The sequence below is a fragment of the Sturnira hondurensis genome, unplaced genomic scaffold (assembly GCF_014824575.4).
Source record: "Sturnira hondurensis isolate 20B ecotype Veracruz unplaced genomic scaffold, ASM1482457v3 Scaffold0002640, whole genome shotgun sequence".
NCBI classification, from domain to species: Eukaryota; Metazoa; Chordata; class Mammalia; order Chiroptera; family Phyllostomidae; genus Sturnira; species Sturnira hondurensis.
This window is the reverse complement of record NW_028075271.1, coordinates 2,539,129-2,559,016: the sequence shown is the minus strand read 5'-3', so window position 1 is coordinate 2,559,016 and position 19,888 is coordinate 2,539,129. Positions and strand designations below refer to the sequence as shown.

At 43.4% G+C, this 19,888-nt stretch overlaps 1 protein-coding gene across 1 annotated transcript in view; it reads right to left on the bottom strand.

Annotated features, from left to right (window-relative positions):
* Window positions 1–355: 355 nt before the first annotated feature.
* MORC3 (MORC family CW-type zinc finger 3) overlaps window positions 356–19,888 on the bottom strand; it is a 40,403-nt gene continuing 20,870 nt past the window's right edge. Inside the window, exons 10-17 of the mRNA XM_037040616.1 lie at window positions 16,824–16,928; window positions 14,514–14,636; window positions 14,333–14,407; window positions 13,198–13,243; window positions 11,977–12,143; window positions 5,879–6,764; window positions 4,447–4,604; window positions 356–1,853 (exon numbers count right to left, since the gene is read on the bottom strand). Coding sequence (XP_036896511.1) covers window positions 1,700–1,853; window positions 4,447–4,604; window positions 5,879–6,764; window positions 11,977–12,143; window positions 13,198–13,243; window positions 14,333–14,407; window positions 14,514–14,636; window positions 16,824–16,928 — 1,714 coding nt within the window. The 3' untranslated portion in view covers window positions 356–1,699. The remainder of the gene's footprint in view (window positions 1,854–4,446; window positions 4,605–5,878; window positions 6,765–11,976; window positions 12,144–13,197; window positions 13,244–14,332; window positions 14,408–14,513; window positions 14,637–16,823; window positions 16,929–19,888) is intronic.

Here is a 19,888-nt window from a genome sequence, read left to right as displayed (position 1 = left end):
TAATGGAGATAGTCTTAATCTTCTAAATATAAATTGTAATTAATATAAAATGAGCCCGGCAAGTGTGGCTCAGTGGATTGAGGGCTGGTTGGATTCCCAGTCAGGGCACGTGCCTGGGTTACAGGCCAGGTCAGGTCCCCAGTAGGCGGTGCATAAGAGGCAACCACACATTGATTTTCCTCTCTCTTTCTCCCTCTCTAAAAATGAATTTTAAAAATCTTTTTAAAATAGAGTAAAATGAGTTCAAGTTCAACTTTAGGGTAGGATCTTAATGCACACAATTTTAGTTTTCAAAATATAATCTGAATGTAGAATTCTTTAAAAGTAGTATATGAAGAGTTAGCCATCATATATATTTTTATTTTATTACAAGATAGTTTAAATTTTGGGCAGATACAATTGTGACAGAAAACCAGCTTCATACCAAAAATACACTTTCAATTACTTTATCAAGCAAATAAAACAATCTTCATTTATTTGCTTTTTCTAGAACAAAATGTACAGTAAAAATTAGATATTATACATGGCACAAGTAAGCATACATACAGAAAAGAACATGTATTAAATGTTCAGAAAAAAAGTAAAAATAAATAGCAATGATAAAACTTTGAAAAAATAATGCGCATTTTAGTTGTGGAAAATTAATTACATATACACAATTACATTTAATAGAAAGCCATCTCTTTGAAATTGCACAAAACAAGGAACCAAATAAAGCATTAATTTTTATGGGATATAATACTACAATCCTAGGATGATTTGCTGCTTAACTCCAGGATATAAAACACTTAGGTTTGTAATATAACCAAATGTATGCTGTACTGTTCAAGAAAGACTGTCTTCCTCGACTCACGTTAGCCTGTAGTAATCCTATAAAAGGCTGTATGGGAAATTTCCTAAAAGAAATATTTAACAATTACCATGCCCACTCCATGCTAAGCAGCCAAAAATGGGCTTCAACGTAAACACGGTGAGGCAGTTAAAACACTTGATACTTTTTAGACTGAATACCCTCTTTGCATCCTATAAAAACACTTGATACTTTTTGGACTGAATACCCTCTTTGCATCCTATAAAAACACTGAATCATGGTTGGCAATCTCAGCACAGAAAAGACCCCAGCAAAATGGATGGAGAGGTTGCTGCTTACCTTACTTTCATGAATAAAATATTTCCAGAGATAAGAATTTAAGAAACATTAATGCTCAACTCACTCACAACTCCTCAGAAGTGTCCCTCCATTTGTAGAACCCCTGTCCACCTGGCTCTGTGACAAAGCTGGAGGCAGGCCCTGTCTCTATGACGGCACAGCCCAGCCTTAGACAAAAATACACTTTGAAAAACCGGAAGAGACCGCACGGAGGTCAGGAGCAACCTGAGAACCTCTCGGCGAAAGACGCTGACCTCCGCTGGGGCAATAAAAAAATATGCGCAGACTTAATTACAAATATTTACACTGTTTACCAGAAACATGAGTTAGCTGTCCGGCCGCTCAAAACCAATGACCCACAGGCATTTTGGAAGGGGTGACGATGTGCCCGTGAGTTTGTGGCCACACACGAATGCACAGGGTGCAGTGGAGACTGTGGTCCCCCGGCCTGTGACCTATCGTAGCTGTGACACAAAACTGTTTACATTTTCAAAGCAGTACAACCAAAGGAACAGAGGAAATACTTTATTATCTCATATAAAATACACTTTAAGAACTACTGATCTCACTCATTTGCTCAACAACTTGCCCTAAAATCTCATCGACAACATCCACATCGTAATTCACTTGCTGCAGGTCGAGGTCAGGCACAATCATGGCCAGCAGCTGTCCTACGTTCACTCGGAGGGACCGCAGTTTGAGGCTGCAAATAACAAATATTACATTTATTAGATGGACACAGTGATACAGTTTAATATTCATCTAGGGCTTAATATTTAAGGGAAACATTAACCCACTTATTTGAGAATTCGTAACTCAGTGTAGTATTTATGCATCTGTTGGTCAGTAGTGATCCTAACACTCCAGGCTCTCTCTGGGTCCAAATAATACGGTTTTGATTTGAGACAGGAGAAAACATGGTAGGTATGTAAATTATAAGATGTTACCACAAGGGAAAATCTTCTAGAAAACAGCCGTGCTGTGCTAGTGAGAGAACCGGTCTAGGAAGAACACAGCTCCTCAAATTTCAGCTCCCTTTGAGGAAAACAAACTGAACTGTCCCTGAAAACATGTTCTTGGAGATGCCCACTGTTGCAGAAGAAGAAAGAGAAACAGTTCTGTGGTCAAATAAACTTATAAAACATTGGGTTAAATAGTGTTAAACAAGACTTTTAAAAATGCAAGACTTCATGCTAAAGATCACTGACTACCTACTTTTTAAAACGCATTTACAGGAAACTGTTTTGCTGAAAACACTAAGGAGTCCTGGGTATGGTCACCATTATCCTTCTTTCCATGTGCGAATACGCACATCTGAATACCAACACTGCAGACTTTAAATATCTACAGCCACGAAGCAGCCTGAGCTTCAAAGGAGGAGCGAAACAGGAGGATGGAGAGAAGGCTGCAGCTGCTGGCTACGTGGCCTCCAGCTTTAGAAGTCCACATGCAGTGCTCGGACACTGACCTCTATGGACAGGAAACCTCTGAGTGGGGCAGGACACTCATCTTTGGGTTAACAGTGTACAAAAATGGGACTTGAAACCTGTGTTGTTGGCTTGCCCGGGCAGAGTCCCTCGGGCCAGATACTGGCAGAATCTGGTATCACCTGCAGGCCCACTGTGCTCGGCCCGGCTTTCCGCCCATGGCCCACTGCGGGCCCGGGGCCCAAATCCCCTCCGGGCCTGCTCTGCAGAAAGTACCAACCATCCTTTGTCCTACCGAGAATATCCGCTTTTTAAGAGCCGAAAACTACGTACACTCGTACACGAGCAGCAGAGAAAAGACTAGTGTGACCCCGTGACCCATCCTTTAGGTCTCTGATAGTCTCTGGCTAATCCCCCGTTCACCAGACAGGGCGCAGACCCTTATTTTTGGTGTCTGAGAGAAACATCGCGATCTTCACATACCATTTCAAATGTTCAAATAGTTCAGATAAAAAGTTAAATGAAACAGCTTTACTTATACATTTAGTTAACCCCATGTTACTAAAGTATCATTTCATCATACCATTAAAGTATATTTTTACTAAGGTATTTTACATTCTTTTCCATACTAGGGCTTCAAACTCTAGAATGTATTTTATACTTAAAGCATGTCTCAGTCCAGACTAGTTAGATTTCAAGTGCCAGTAGCCGCATGTGCTAGACTATTCTGGAAAGCATTTGTCTAAAAAACCGTCAGTTACTCCAAGGTTAGTGGGCAAAAGACATGTGTGGGAGATTGTTTCAAGTGTCCGATGCCATAAACTGCACCGTGGCTCAAGGATCTGCATTTCTACCAGCAGAAGACGCCTGCGGTTCCCACCTTTAGAAACACCAGTGGGGAGCTTTTTCTGACCTCTTTCCCTCCATGCTTGTATGAAGTGCTCTATTCCTTCCATTCCCATGAACAGATTCCATTCAATTTTTCAAAAACTTCAGCTGGAACGCACAGCATAGCTGATGTCAGCGAGGCTGGAAATCACCTCTCAGCAGGACCTCTGAGACCCGAGGGCCCACCGCACAAGCAGGAGGCGCGCAGTTTTAGCCCCCAACATCCGTTTCTGAACAGCGAGCCACAAGCACAGCCCCTCTCGCCTCAGCTTCTCCCCTCTCAAAAACAAGACAAATCAACACAGAGGCCCACTCTTATTTTATATCTTACTTAGGTGGGGTAATCACTCATCTGCTGTGTTCTTGTTTTCACAGAACTTCTTTCTAATAGTCAATCACTTGTACTATGACATTTTCTTTAAAGTAACTTCAGGACTTCCTAAAGGTTAAGATTGGGGAAGGCACACAGTATTAAAATGAGAATAGCAACCCATAAAGAAATGGTGCCACATGCAAACGTACAGTGGTACCTCGGAATGCGTCCAACATGGCACTTGTGGGACCCTGACAAGAGATACTGTCTCAGCACCCGGCGTTTGCTCATCACGCGTCACACTTGCTAGAACTGGTGTGAGTCACACCGCCGCCCCGCAAGACAGCATGCTCCACCAGTCATCACCTGTTTGCCACCCGTCAGAACAAAGTAACGAGCACCAAGGCACCATGTGTAAAGGGAATCAATCATTCCAAATCACCCTGACCAGTCGAGTGCTTTATTCCTTCAAAATTCCTATTTCACTTTAGTTGAACCCAAACTGTTAGTTTCTGGAAGGGAAGGATGATGACGTGTCTTTCTCTCGCACGCTCAGTGCTGGGACCCCAGCATTCAGCAGCCGCTCCGGAGAGACAAGCTGTCAGGTGTGTGCTGGCCACCAAGGCCCCTGCTACCCCGCACCGCAGCCAGAGGCAGCTCGACGTTACCTTTCCCCGTCAGTGTACTTCACGGACTCCTCAGCGGCACTTGAAGTTGAAACATCTGGTGCTTTCTGTTGACTTGCAGATTTTAATTGTTCAATTTCAGTTTTCAGTTCTTCACACTGTATACGAATTTGTGATTTCTCCATTTCCAATAATTCAACCTGATAAAAAATTGATTTTAACTATAAATTTTAAAAAATACTATCAAAATATAAACTTAAGCTAAGAACAGTAGAAAACCAGCTTGATGAAAATTACCATAAAAAATAGAGAGAACCTCCAACAGCTTTCTATAAACTAGGCTTTATTTGTTTAATTTCACCTGTACATCTTTTTAAATTGAAAGGCTACAAAATGCCAACTACCACTTGATGGAAAACAAATGGTACCTAAAAAACTCTGGAAAACCAAGAGAAAAGTGCCTAAAATCTGCTGCCAACCCAGTGGCTTCCGTTCCCTGCACTCAGCAGCTCTAAGCTCTAACCCAAAGCCGGCGGTGGTGTGGACACGCCTGGCTGCCGAGCTCACAGCCAGCCACACATGGAGACAGAAGCCCGACGGAGGTGTCAGGAAGAGGCATTTCCACGAACGGGCAGTACTGTCTCCAAACTCCTTCCAGCAGATAAACCCTCTCTTCCAACACCACGTACACAGGATGCCGCTAGACGCTCTTAGAAAAGGAGCTCCCCAACCCCGACTGAGCGGCTCAGTTGGTTGGGGCATCGTCTTGTACACCAAAAGGTTATGAGTTCAATCCCCAGCCAGGACACATACCTAGGTCGCAGGTTTGACCCCCAGTAAGGGTACAACCGTTGATGGCTCTCTCTCCCATATCTCTCTCTCAGATCAATAGACATATACTCGGGTGAGGATTAAAAAAAAGAAGCTACCCGAATCGGAATTGCGGGCATGTGCAGAGGGTACTACTTGTCTCCTGATAGCTAAGTTTTTCTTCCTCAATAAAAAATGAAACAAAGCAAAATGAAACAAACAAACAAAAAACCAAAAAAGACCCTGAATGATGATTACAGCTACAAGACGCGCGCTGGCCAGGCAACTAAGTCCCAACAGATGGAACATAAGGGACCTTCGGGAACCACACCTGCCTCCTGCCTGGGGTGTCGGTACGTCTCACGTACCGACCATCTCAGACCACAGCTGCATTTTGTCATGCAAAGCAACCCAGCAGTGTCACTCACCAAACCCAGCCACTGCCCATTAAACTCCAGCAATGCCCATCTAGCTCAAGACATTTGAGAACCCAAACCACCGCTCCAAGCCCCAACACGACCCAGCAGGACCAGCCCGCCGTTGAGAACCAGCAGAGGAACACTCAAGAAATGGAAATACTAAGTGACTGGTCCCAATCTAGCACCTGGCAGGGAAGGCTCGGGCGCCCTGGATTCCCAGGACTAGCATGATGTCGAAGACTCACCTCACTTTTATACTGGTCCCTCTCCACAGTGCACCTGTCCAGCTGCCTGAACACGTCATCGAGCTGCACAACCATTTCGTCCACCTCACTTTTACTCTCGTTGTTGGAACACTGACTGCATTCGGGCTTCACATTCTGCAAAGCGCTGCACTGTTTTTTCAGTCTTTCTATTTCTTCCAGAGCTTGCTGATACTGAGACACCACGTGGTCTGGGCTTTCAGATTTCCCATTAATACTTTCCAGTAAACACACAGCATCAGTTTCGGTGGACTGATGGCAAGTTTCCTTCTTAACGTACTTGTTCACCATTTCCAGTATCCTATGTTTTAACACTCTGATTTCATCAATAAACATCTGACACTGCCTTTTGTAATTTTCTTTTTCTTGGGTAACGAGAAGCACCTCATTTCTCAGTTCCTTTAACTGGCACCCAGCATCACCCACAGATTTATCAAAGGTTTCCTGGGCTTCGTATGTCTTTCCTTCAGCTTCCGCACAGGACGGCAGTACAGCTGTATCATTTCTTGTATTTATGTCACTTTCAGTAGTTTCTTCCTTTTTGACAACTAAACCTGGCACTTCAGTCTGGGTGGCCACAGCCATTGCCTGATCACACATGGACGGTAAGGTGCCTGTTGAACTAGTCTGGCCACAAGGTTCAATGTCGCCCATAGACTCAAACTGAACATCACCTGGCTCGATGTGACTCTGCTCAGACTTCACTTCAACATCATGATCTACTGCAGGCTTGGGAGTGCTGTTTTCTTCTAAAATGATGACGTCTTCATCCTCATCTTTATAAGATGGATTTTCAAAGGCTTGATTACCCAATTTCCGATGCTTTGCATTCAAAATTGAGGAACGAGTAGAAAACCTCCGTTTCATGCTAGAAGAAATTTTAGTAGAAGTTAATATTATAAAATGTAGATACAGACAAAATAGATGACTTTGAAGTAGTCTGACAATTCAAATAAAGACTTATACTTACTCTCTAAGACGCTGGTGTACTTATCACACAGTACTGCCCAATGACTTCACGGAGCAGAGGTTACCTTCTCCTTTTGCAGGTGGGGAAACTGACCGCTGAGGTGTTGCTAAAGTACCAGGTGTGCACCGTGGAACACCTCAACCTGCTGTCCTCTGGGCATTCCAGTGTACCTGAGTCCCAACCAGACAGCATCCCTCTTGCCCATTGCGATTTCTTTCATCGTTCAGTGATTGAAAGGGAGCACTAAGTAAACCAGTATGCCCTATCCCTTCCTGTAAAACCACCTTCCCTGCAGTAACATTGGTTTGGTTTTCTGTGAATTACCACCCACTGATTACTTTTTGCCCCACTTAGAGGGATATTTGTGTTACTTTGTTATCTGGGCCTTGTGTGTCAGACCCCAGGTTTCCTTTATCTGAGAAAGATTTCCCAACCTGGCTGGTATGGCTCAGTGGACTGAGTTCCCGACTGCGAACCAAAGTGTCACCGGTTCCATTCCCAGTCAGAGCACATGCCAGAGTTGCAGGCCAAGTCCCCAGTAGGGGGAGCACAAGAGGGGCAACCACGAATCAACCACGAATTTCTCTCCTCCTCCTCCCTCCCTTCTCTCTGAAGATGAGTAAAAATCTTTCTTTTTAAACAAAGGAAAGATCTCTCCTATTGGGGGGGGGGGCACAATCTCCAGTAAATTCTTGAGAAAGCATACACAGGACATAATATAGAATTGATAAAAGTGTATTTATTTACCTCTTAGGTTTACTGTCTTGGTTTTACGTACTTCCAGGTTGGACGGCACCTTCCCCAAACCATCCCACCTGCCAGGCAGCTTCTCTTGCGCGCCCACCCTGACCTTTTGAGCACGGGTCTGTTTTCCTAACAACTCTTTCCCCGGTGTTCCAGACTTCACGACATCACTTGGAACGGCGCGTTCCCCGGACATCATGCTGCATACGTAGTGAAATCCAGCCTTTCTTCCAATACCTCCTCCCTGGTTTTCTGACTTCCCATTCTGGAATTCCCTTACTCGAGGTTGACCTCCTGTATTTTGTCTCTTTTTCTTTCTTCCTTCCAACTGTCCCTTCTTGTCCCTCTTTCCAGGAACCCCCCTCGCAGAGACTATCCCATGGTTTCTTTGCCCTCTCCATTTCAGTTTGTGCATGGTGACTCTCAGTTCCCTCCTCTTCCTCCTTCTCCTCCTCCAAAGGGCTGGGCTTCTGACTCTAGGGCCCTTCGACTCTCACCATCTAGGTGGAGTTCTTACCGTGGGGTATTTGACCTTTCATTTGCCCCGGTTTCCCAACCAAGCTCACCCACATCCTCCACAGCACACCCTGGCCCAGCAGGTCGCCGCCCACCCTCTGACCCAGGAGGCCCAGGAACCTGCTCCCCGTCAACTGCCAAACAGCCTCCTGCTTTCAGACCTGGTATTCACCTTCACAAGCACCCGGTGCCCAAAGTTCATGACCTGTCTAGGGATCCTGAGGTACTCAGTTCATTGGGAGTTGCCCTATAATTTTTCTTACCAGGCTTATTCCTATTTGTCCTTGTCAAGACTTAAATTTAGTAACTCTTTCCAGACTTTGGCTCTATGAACTTGAAAATACATGCTTTAAAAATTAATGAAAATTTTCCCTAGTCTCTTCTTCCATTTTAATGACAGTCACTTTTTAAAAGAAATTCCATCCCTTTTGGTCTGCAAACTTACCAATTTTACTTTTTCTTACTTTGGAACCAATATGAAGGAGACTAGTTTAAAAAAATTCACACAAGTTCTTAGTTAAGCGCAGTCCAGCCTCAAAACAAGTCTCCAATTAGGGGGCTATAAACAGCAAACTATTTTATAATACGTCCTCCTTGACGTACATATGCACGACGTCAGTTACTTCTGACTTTTCCTGGGGTCAGAAACCCCTCAAAGGGCTCTGGTTGGGTGGCTCAGCTGGTCGGAGAGCTGCCCGGGGCACCAACAGGTTATGCTTCAATTCCTGGTCGGGGCACATGTGGGAAGACAACCGACTATCAACACTTCTCTCTCGACATCAATGTCTCTTTCTCACACCAGTAAACATATCCTCAGGTGAGGATTTAAAAAAAAAAAAAACTTTAGAAAATTTGACAAAGGCTACAAAATCTCTCAGAAAAACTGGCCTCACTATGTCCGAGAATCTCGTTCCACTGTTTCTCTTTCCACAATAAACACCAGGCGGAGTCAGCCTGACGCACCAGTTCACGGGCAACAGGCCCCTCCCGCACCCATGGTTCCTTCTACTCCCTCTGAAGGGGCCACGTGCACAGAGCAGCACTTCCAGGAGTCCCGGAACTGACCTTAAGGCCCAGCTCATCACGAAGCCTCTCCGACCCCTCTGGACAGGACAGGAGACCGTTCCCTCCGCCATCTCTCCTACCTTTCTTTCCATTCCTTCTCCAACCACTCATCCAAACTATATAGCACGTCCAGGTTATGCTGAGATTGTATGGGTCATGTTGGACATTATAATGCCATACTGTTAATTCATGTTTTTCTTTACTTAGACACTGATAATTTTTTTTAAATATATTTTATTGATTATACCATTACAGTTGTTCTATTCCCCCCCTTCATTCCCCTCCACCTACACACTCCCTCCCCCACCATTCTCCCCCCGCTTAGTTTATAACCACGTGTCTCAAGTTCTTTAGATTCTATATTTCCCCCACTATTCTTGCCCTCCCCCCATCTATTTTCTACCTACCCTCTATGCTATTTTCTGTGCCTTCTCCCCCCCTTCTCCTCCTCCCACTCCCGTTGCTAACCCTCCACGTGTTCTTCATTTCTATGGTTCCACTCCCGATCTAGCTGTCCTCTTGGTTTGCTTTTGTTTTAGGTGTGGTTGNCTTCCTGGATTTCCTGGAAGTCTATGTCCTTTGCCAGACTGGGGAAGTTCTCCTTTATTCTTTGTTCAAATAAGTTTTCCATTTGTGGCTGTTTCTTTCCCCCTTCTGGTACCCCTATAATCCGGATGTTGGAACGTTTAAAGATGTCCTGGAGGTTCCTAAGCCTCTCCTCATTTTTTTGAATTCTCATTTCTTCATTCCTTTCTGGTTGGGTGTTTTGTTCTTCCTTCTGGTACACTCCCTTGATTTGAGTCCCAGTTTCCTTTCCATCGCTATTGGTTTCCTGGACATCTCCCTTCATTTCAATTAGTTTAGCCTTCATATGTTCCTCTAATTTGTGACTATAATCAACCAGTTCTGTTAGCATCGTGATAAACAGTGTTTTGAATTGTGCTTCTGAGAGGCTGGCAATTTCTCGGTCGCTGAGAGTTATCGGCTCTGGGACTTTGAGTTCTTGAGCCATCTTTTGGGCTGTTCGTGCCGTCCCGGTTGAACGGTTAGTTGTAGTCGGACTTCCGTATAATTCAATTTTCTGTTCTTTGGCTGTGTCTTTGTTCTCCAAACCTTTGTTGTATTCAAACTTGGTTGTGGGAGAAGGCACAGTGTTTCCACCTATGCCTCCATCTTGGCAGAAGTCCTTAGATACTGATAATCTTAAAGGCAGAAATGTCCCCACTATAGAGAATCTCAAGAGGTGACATGACCAAATTCCATAATAAAAACTGTATTTTTTAACTGATTGAAAGAGGTGGCACCCACTGGGGTGGGGTAAGTGCAGACCACAAAAGCAAAGTCTTTTGAAGACTTGCTGTCTCTTCAGGCGTGGCGGTCTGGGTCAAGACGAATGCACTGAGGCGGACAGACCTGGGTCCCCAGCCCCCGCCTGCCAGCCCGGAAGCGGCCCTGCAAAAGCCTCCACAGCGTCCGCTACAGCGCCCTGAGAATCGAGAGGGCTTGGGCACTCTCGCAGCAGGAAGGCTGGGGGACGCGGGACCAGACGATGCCGGGTAGGCAGTCGACAGGTCCTGTGGTTCAGCTTTGCTCCCAGACACGACAGAAGCTGGACTCACCTGACACCAGATAAATGAAATTTCAGGAGCCCGAAGCTAGACCAGAGTTTCTTTCTAGAAACCTCTTTCTCAGTCTTCAAACTCTTAGGTGCTAAAAGTCCTGGATATACAACAGATACCGGTAACATTTTTCTTTCACCTATGAGGTGTGCTCAGGGTGTCTGACCTGCAGCCCGTGGGCCGCACTCGGCCCAGGATGGCTGTGAGTGCAGCCCACCCCAAAACTGTAAATTTACTTAACACACGATGAGATTCTTTGGTGATTACATGTCGCAATGTATTTAATGGGTGGCTCAAAACAACAATTCTTCCAGTGTGGCCCGGAGACACCAAAGGGTTGGCCAGCGCTGGGCAGATGAGTCTTCAAATTAAAGATGGAAGCTGACTTTTCTCACCAGAATGGTTTCAAGAATCAACTTGCAAAAATAGAAGAGGCAGCAAACGAAGGAAAAAGCAAAATATTTTCATTTACGATCCTTAGATTCTTCGCCAGACTGGAAACTCCATGAAGGAAGGGTAATTTCCTTATCCTTAACATCTGGCCTAAAATACTGAAAAAGTATTTTAAATGAACCAAAACGTCCACTGATTTTATTATTTCTTTAATCCCTGGAAAATGGCAACCACTTTAATGGGATTCCAGCAAGACATTTACATGGAATCACTGGGCCCTAACTTTTGCTGCTGACACAAAATGTGTATCGAGGTGCATTAAGCTACCGGGGCACTGGTGAGTCTATTAAAACTCTTTTTTAAAAAAAGATTTTATTTATTTATCTTTAGAGGGGAAGGGAAGGAGAGAAGGAGAGAAACATCAATGTATGGTTGCCTCTCATGAGTCCCCTGCTGGGAACCGGCCTGCAACCCAGGCAGGTGCCCTGACTGGGAATCGAACCGTGATGGTGTGGTTCGCAGGCCCGTGCTCAATGCACTGAGCTGCACCAGCCAGGGCGGTCTATTAAAACTCTTAATGTCTAATATGATGTGTGATTCTTTGAGATGCAACAAAGAATGGTTGTGAGAACAAGAAAGTGAAAGCAGTCACTTGTCCCTCAATTTCTGACATCAACAGCAATTCGTCACAACTGCATCACTGCCATACAAGTGCCCAGCAAGGCTGTTTACTACTCACTCCCCAAAAGGCAAACCACACCTCCGCCGCTGACCTGCTGCTCTCGGATTCCGACTGGGGGGAGCCGCGATGATCGTTCACAAGTCTTGTGGAGTAAGTGTTTGCTGGTTCGGAAAGATGTCCCCTTGGAACACTGTCCTTCAGGGATGAAAAACTCTGACTTGACAAAGGGGGAGTCCGCAACAACATTTCAGCATTAATCTGTTAGAAGAATTTATCATAAAGGAATTTTTTATGTGCAAAACACAAACTTACTTTTCTAAAAGTAATGTTATTCATAAAGAGACTGCCTTTAAAAACCAAGGTAAGCCCACTATTCTTTTCCCTAGTTCTGTTCTCACCCCCAAACTCTAAGCTTTTACACAAGAACACATTCCAACATTAGTCCTAAGCAAACACACATATCTGCAGCAGACGAAATTCTTCACACCGCAAGAACGACCACTTAGTCACATGTTCAGAAATGGCTCCTTAACACCATTACAGGTTAAGAAAGAAAAGGGCCTGGGAGGGTGGTCAACAAAGAGAAAGAAAACTCCACAGCTTTGGTCCAAGCTAGTACTAGAACTAGACTCCTTGGCATTCTCATGAACTCTTCCCTGACTGCCTAGCAACAACATTCTTAAATGAATGTCTGCCTTTCCTTTGAAGATGTCCAGCCAAATAAAATGCAACAGTCTGAATGAAGCTGTTGGGTTGAGAAGTCAGAGCTGGGAATGAGGGCAAGGAAGGGTACAAACAAGAGGAGCCTGGCTGGGCAGCACAGTTGTTTACAGCACTGTCCCAATGCGCCTAGGCGGCAGGTCTGGTCCCTGGTCAGGGCACATACAAGAGTCAACCAAGAAGCCCTGGCTGGTGTGGCTCAGTGCACTGAGAGCCAGCCTACGAACCAAATGGTCAGTCACTGGTTTGATTCCCAGTCAGAGCACAGGCCTGGATTGTGGACCTGGTCCCCAGTGGGGGGCACCTGAGAGGTGGTCACACATGGATGTCTCTCTCCCTTCCCCTCTAAAATTAAATAAATAAAATCTTTTTAAAAATCGACTAATGAATGCACAAATAAGAATAACAAACAGATGTTTCTCCCTCTCCCCCTTCCTCACTCTAAAAATCACAACTTTTAACAAAGAGGAACACATGGACTGAATGAACAAGATCACTTCAATTTGTTATGCAACTCCGAAGCTTTAGAAAATTTGTTAAACTAATCACCACCCAGTATAAGACTCAACTACAAAATGGAAAGCTGAATTACCTGAGGGATCCTTTCCAGATGCCTGATCCTGAATTTTTCCTTGTCTCTAAAAGAAAAAGATGAAAACGTTTAAATCTACTTCATTGTCATTTTCTGTTTTGTCTTGCAATGATGAGTACACTACAATCAGAGGGGACACTTTCCACCTCTTCTCCCAGTAACACCCTAACTTTGGCCCCCACTTTCCTGTCCCCACCGTCTTCAGGCCTTTGAATGGTAAAACCACAGGCTTGTTTACCCCAGTCCTGCTGGATTTACCTTGAAAGAACAGTGCACTGCAAACCAAAACTGCCGGAAGCTCCTCGAGAACTCCGCTGTTGGCGTCCATCAGCCGGAGCACCCCCAGGCTGACCGACCACCACTCACTCCCCAGCTGCTCTGGCCCCTCTGCCTCCCACTGCGCCCGCTCGCACTTCAGGAAGGCCGAACACACCGCTGCTCCCTGCACATTTTCATCCGACTTTCAAGGCCTACCATAGACCCTCCTTGATGAATTTTCCTGACCCCTGACCCCACCTCCAGGCCTGAAGCTCTCTCTGTGTGGGCTTCCCAACAGCACTGGACCACGCCTCTTATGGTACTTGCCAACTTCTAAGTGGTATTACGTGCGTTGCACCTGTCCTGTAGGACTATCAGCTCACCAAGGGCAGTATTCACTTATGACACATCTGGGTGTCTGTGACCCCCCAAAGACACCCTATTCTGTATGCAAACTATCTTGTATACAGGACAGCAATAAACAGCAGATGGGGGAAAAGCAGGATCCCACAGCACACACTGTTTTAAAAAGTACTCGCGGCTATGCGCTCCACATCAAAATCCTTTGGGGGCTCACAGTCTTCTGGCTGCACAGCCAGCCACTGACCAGCATGGGTTTGACCTGGGTGGGTGTTCCTGCCCACAAATTGTTTCTCAATAAACACAGTCGACCTCTGTATCCTAGGCTTCCCACCTGCAGGGTCGTATGAAGAAGGCCAACCTAAGTTACAGGCAGACTTTTGATGCAAGGGAGTAGGATGTGGGGGGTTGGCTGGTGCCCTAAGGCCCACACTGTTCAAAGGTCAACTGCAGACACGCCGCTGTGGAGGGTGTGGGCATCAATTCTTCTCCCACTGCGCATGAACACAACACTCACTTCTTTTTGTAGGTTTTCTCGTAAGTGGGATGGACCAGATCCTCATCTTCAGGTTCTTCTGGAACATCACAATTTCTAGTCAGAAAAACCACAGGGAAGAACAGGTCACCAGCGTCTACCCATCTGCACAGCCTGAACAGCATCTCCTCCTCTCCAAAGGGCACTGCCAGCTATGTGATACCTGAACTGTGGGTCAGGGTTATTGGAGCAATACCATTTTTCTGGGAGCTGGTCTATGCCGTCTGGTAGCTTCCGCCACTTTAGACAGGAGTCGCACTGAACCCACGTCTGGTCAGGACGTTTCCTACAACAGAACAACAACAAACTAGCATGGAGACACAGCTGCTAAATACCCTTCCATTCGATTTTCCACAGCATCTCCACCACAAAATGCCCCTGTTACTTAATTGTTCCCCCAAACTGTTACAATCACTGTACAGCAAGTTAAACCAAAACAATTAATTTTGTTTACCTACAAAAGGATAAAAATGACAGGCCAATTTAAGCATAGTGACTTAAATATATTATTTCATAGCATAATATTAAATTTCTTCTATAATAAAAACTCAAAATATTTCAAATGCCTTGCTCTGAAACTTATATTAGCATGTACAATGTCAAATCTAATATATTTATTAGTACAATAAACCACACAGGTACAGAATATAGACAAGTTTTTGTATTACACAGTTTAAATAGTTTTTTATAATTATATTATACTTTTACCCTCTACTATACACATCTCTAACTAAAATTTGTATATTTTTTTTATAAAACACTTATCATTTAAAAATCACAGTGATCCTATAAAGAACTGATATTGGACATATTTAACAATGAAGACCTCACCTTAATGCCAGTAACTTTGTAATCTGGGTTTATAAAAATGAATTTACACAATTACATAAATCTTCAAACAATCTGGAAGTTTATAAAGTAAATATAAACCCATTTCGAGATGTTACATTATGTATGTGGATATAGAGAGACACAAAAATTCAGCGGGAAATTAATACACTGAGTCGTAGCTTTGTTTTTCATTATGTATCTGAACACCGCTCCAGCAGTACAGAGTTATCATTCACAGGACAGTTACCATGTGCTCAGGGTGTTCCTGAGTGCTTGTTAGGCTTCCTATCTTTTAACTCATACAATTCTAGGAGATAAATGCTATTAATGTTTCCATTTTACAAAGGAGAAAATGGAAGCTTACAGGACGCCAAGTAACAAATTCAATGTCACTGTGACTGAAGCAGCAGAACTAGAATTTAAACTCAAGTCTAGCTTTACACTCACGATCCCACAAGACGAGGGTTTTTCAAACCATGAGATGCAACTTAATAGACTGTGAGATTAATTTAACAGATCAAGATGTGTTTTTAAAATGAAATAAATGATAACTCACAACACATGGGTAAATATTGTTTCATGAATCTTTTGTGACTACATATAAATGTATGCAAGGTCTGTCTGGAAAGTATCCACCCATACACTGAAAAATAGAGACATTAAAGAAGATACAAGAAATGTACACGGCACAATGATGCCTCAGTCCCTTCAAAGCAGATACCTGGAGACCTTACATGGTTCTCCCAATTGCCATCAGGTACCCCAGTCATATTTTCCTCAATCTCACTAACAATCTGAAACCTATTCCTTTTCAGAGTTGATTTGGTTTTAGGAAAAGCTGGAAGCCGCAGGGTGCCAAATCTGGGCTGTTAGGGGGCTGAGTCACCTGGGTGACTTCATGTTCTGCTGAGACAAGATGCATGAGTAGGCACGCTGTCCCGATGAAGCTGCCAATCACTAGGTGCCCATAGCTGTGGACTTCTCTGAATTATGAGAATAGTTTCTGCAGGGGAATGTTCAAGCCTAACTTAAAATCTGATGCAGATTCATTGCTCTACTCAGTCATTTTGAATGTGACGGCCACACAGTACACATGCTCACTCAACAGTGTGTACTGCCCCCACTGACTAGTACAGTGAAGTCATCACTGTTCACACATACGCATTTCAGTCCACTCTCCTGGGCTGCCTGGTTACATCGATGTCCGTGCAAACCATTCTTGCTGTACTAAAGACAATTGTACTTTTTCCACACAGACCTCATATATACTCATCAGCTCATTTTACAGCTGATTTGAGTTGTAGAATTTATTTCTTACTCTGAGTTAGAGTCAACTGTGAACATTGTACAATCACTATACCCTCCAGCATCACACATTACAGTGGGTTGGCATTTTTTTTTAAAGATTTGTTTGTTTGTTTGTTTATTTACTTATTTATCTTTAGAGGGGAAGGGAAGGAGAGAGAAGGAGAGATATCAATGTATGGTTGCCTCTCGTGAGTCCCCTGCTGGGAACTGGCCTACAACCCAGGCATGTGCCCTGACTGGGAATCGAACCGTGATCATGTGGTTCGCAGGCCCTCGCTCAATACACTGAGCTACACCAGCCAGGGCTGGGTTGGCATTTTTAATGTATACTTACTGTATATCTTCAACTGGCAAATTTAGAGGATATTCTGCATTTTTCTTCACTTTCATTTCATTCCAGTAATCATTCAGCTTCTCTCCTAGTGCTATTATTGTAAGCCTCAAAAAATTAAAAATATAAAATCAGTTTAAGGGAAAAGAATGATAAAGATTAAATTTTGGTCAAACACAGAGAGAGCACAAACAACCCAGTAATGATCATGTAGACACTGGGGGAGGGAGAAGGGACTCCAAAGCAGTTAATTAGAAACAGGCAACGACAACTTTTCTAGGAGGACCTAAGTTCCCAGAGCAGAGCACAGAGCCAGGATCATCTGGGAAATAAGACACAAAATGATACTCTGGGACCCCTGTTGTGAAAGCATGTTGTCAACCAACTACTGGGAGAACCACAGGCACTTAGGTGAATTTCAACCCCAACCTCGTAAGCTTCAATTCAAACCAGAACTCAAACTTCTGATTTATGAAAGTATGCGATCATTAGCTGCAGGTATACTTCAAATAGCTTCTGTCCCACATAACGTGTTTTTTAAAAACTGAATTTATTGCGGTGACACTGGTTAATAAACTTATATAGGTATAAGGTATATGATCTCTACTGTATCATCTGTATACTGTATTGTGTTCTCCACCCCAAACCCCACAATAACATGATAGAGAGGAAATCAACGGGACCTACTGAGATAAATGAGACTACGGCCACGATTCTTCCTCCTCTCTTTTTCTCACCACCTCTATTCCTCAGTCCGTGACACCCATTCGTGCAGGGTCACGAGGTGGGCATTTACTTGACATGGCATAACATTTTCAAAAATCATCAGCAAGTTTCACACACCACCAGCAATGTATGAGAGCTCCAACTGCCCAACACTTGCCGACATCTATGTTTTATTTATCTTGTACATAATCTTTCCATTTTTGACCATTATAACTAATTTTTTGTGTCTTACTTGAAAAAACAAAAACCCTGCCTAACTATAAAGATAATAGAAATATTGTTTCCATTTTGTTTTTGCCTTTCTCGGTTAGGTCTACAATCCATTTAGAAATGACCTCTGGCTTCATTTGAGAAGTAGAAGGTAAAGTTCGCATTACCTACACAGAGAGCCAAGTGACTCGGCATACTTGAAAGGTGGTCATTTTCTCACTACACTTGAATGTAACCTTTGTCATAAATCAGGTGTTCATGTACATCAAAAGTGGGGGTTGTTTTTGGCTTCTCTACTCTGTTTCACTAGAGTGTCTATCCTTTCATTGATACCCACATCCTTAGTTTGTAAGTGTGAGTTAATAGTGTGAAGTCCTCTTGCTTTGTTGTTATTTAATGATTGTCTCAGCTCTCCTTGGCCTTCTGACTACGTAAAATTTAGAGTAAGCTACTCACTCTTACCAACACCCACACACACCTGCTGGGGTTTTATTTTTTCAAACTGGAATTGCATTGAATTGTTTTGGGAGAAAAATGGACATTTTATGATACCCAGTCTCCTACTTACTGAACCTGGTACTCCTTAAATTTCACTGCACAATGTTGTTAGTTTTCAGGGTGTTGACATATTTCCATGTTTTATTTACTCCAAAGTAGTTGTTTTTTGATGCTATTATAAATGAATTTTTAAAAATTTCATGTTGTTTTCCTGTTGTTGCTGGTACACAGAAACACAGGTGATTTCTGCATGTTTCTTATCTGACAACCTTAGAATATACAGGGTCCAGCAGAAGTAATGCCTTCTTGAGTGTGGTTGGTAGGGTAGTGATATAAGTGTAATAATTGACAGATTGTAAAAAGATTTCATTTATTTATTTATTTTTAGACAGCAGGGAAGAGAAGGAGAAAGAGAGGGAGAGAAACAATGATATGTGGTTGCCTCTCACATGCCCTTAACTGGGGACTTAGCCTGCAAGCCAGGCATGTGCCCTGACCCAAAATTGAACCAGCCATCCTTTCACTCGTAGGCCAGCACTCAACCCACTGAGTCACACCAGCCAGGACAATAATTTATAGTTTTAATTTGAACATTTCACCTAAAATGTAATCTGGTGTGATTGGATGTGATATTGTTATGTTACATAATTACATGCTTATTATTTTGTAATAAAAAAGGGACATTATTTGTGCCAGACCCTGTACATTACTTGTTCCTTTATAAATTCCAGTTAGCGAGTAACTTAAGACTTTCTGTAATTTTCATTTCTTTTTCTTGCCTTATTGCATTGGTTATTTCCTCAAGGATGAGGGTAACTGCTATCTTTATCCCACTCTCACTCTTGGTGGGAGATCGGTAATTCACCATCTGAAATGAAGCTGGCCACTTTTTGGTAAATACTCTGTGTACGGATATTTGAAAATAAATGTATTGTTACTATGTCCTTTCTGTTAATGGTTTGGTAAATGTCCATTTTCCCCCCTAAATTACAAATGGGTGTTGCTTTATCAAGAACTTTTTCTGTACCTATGAAAAATAACCATGAGTTTCTTTTTTTTAACACCGGTATGATGAGCAACATTAAATTTTCAATGTTAAAAACTACCCGTGCCATCTTATACCACAATCTACTTAGTTTAATGCCTGCAACCCAGGCATATGCTCTGACCAGGAATTGAACCAGCAACCTTTCTTTCCTTTGTAGGTTATGCCCAATCACCTGAGCCACACCAGTCAGACCTTGTGCTCTCCCTTTGATAAAGTTTTCATGTCTGCAGGCCCATAGTAATGTCCCCCTTTCCATTTGATATTGACAGTATGTTTTTTCCTTTACCTCCTCAGTCTTACCAGATATTTATACTGTTAACTTTATCAAAGAACACTGAGCTTTTTGATTGTCTCATCAATTTATTGTCTTTCCGCTCCAAATCCAGTCTTCCTTGCTCAGTTTTGTGATACGAGAGTTTGATCTTGTAAACATTCATCCTTTGTCAACCTGAGCAACATTAAACCCTGCTAGGTGACAACTCGACACCTGCCTTTCCAGTTCTGGGACTCCACTGTCATTATCTGGCTGGAGCCATTAGCTTCCCACAGGAGCCAAGCTGTGCTCTGGGATCTCGCCCCATCCTCC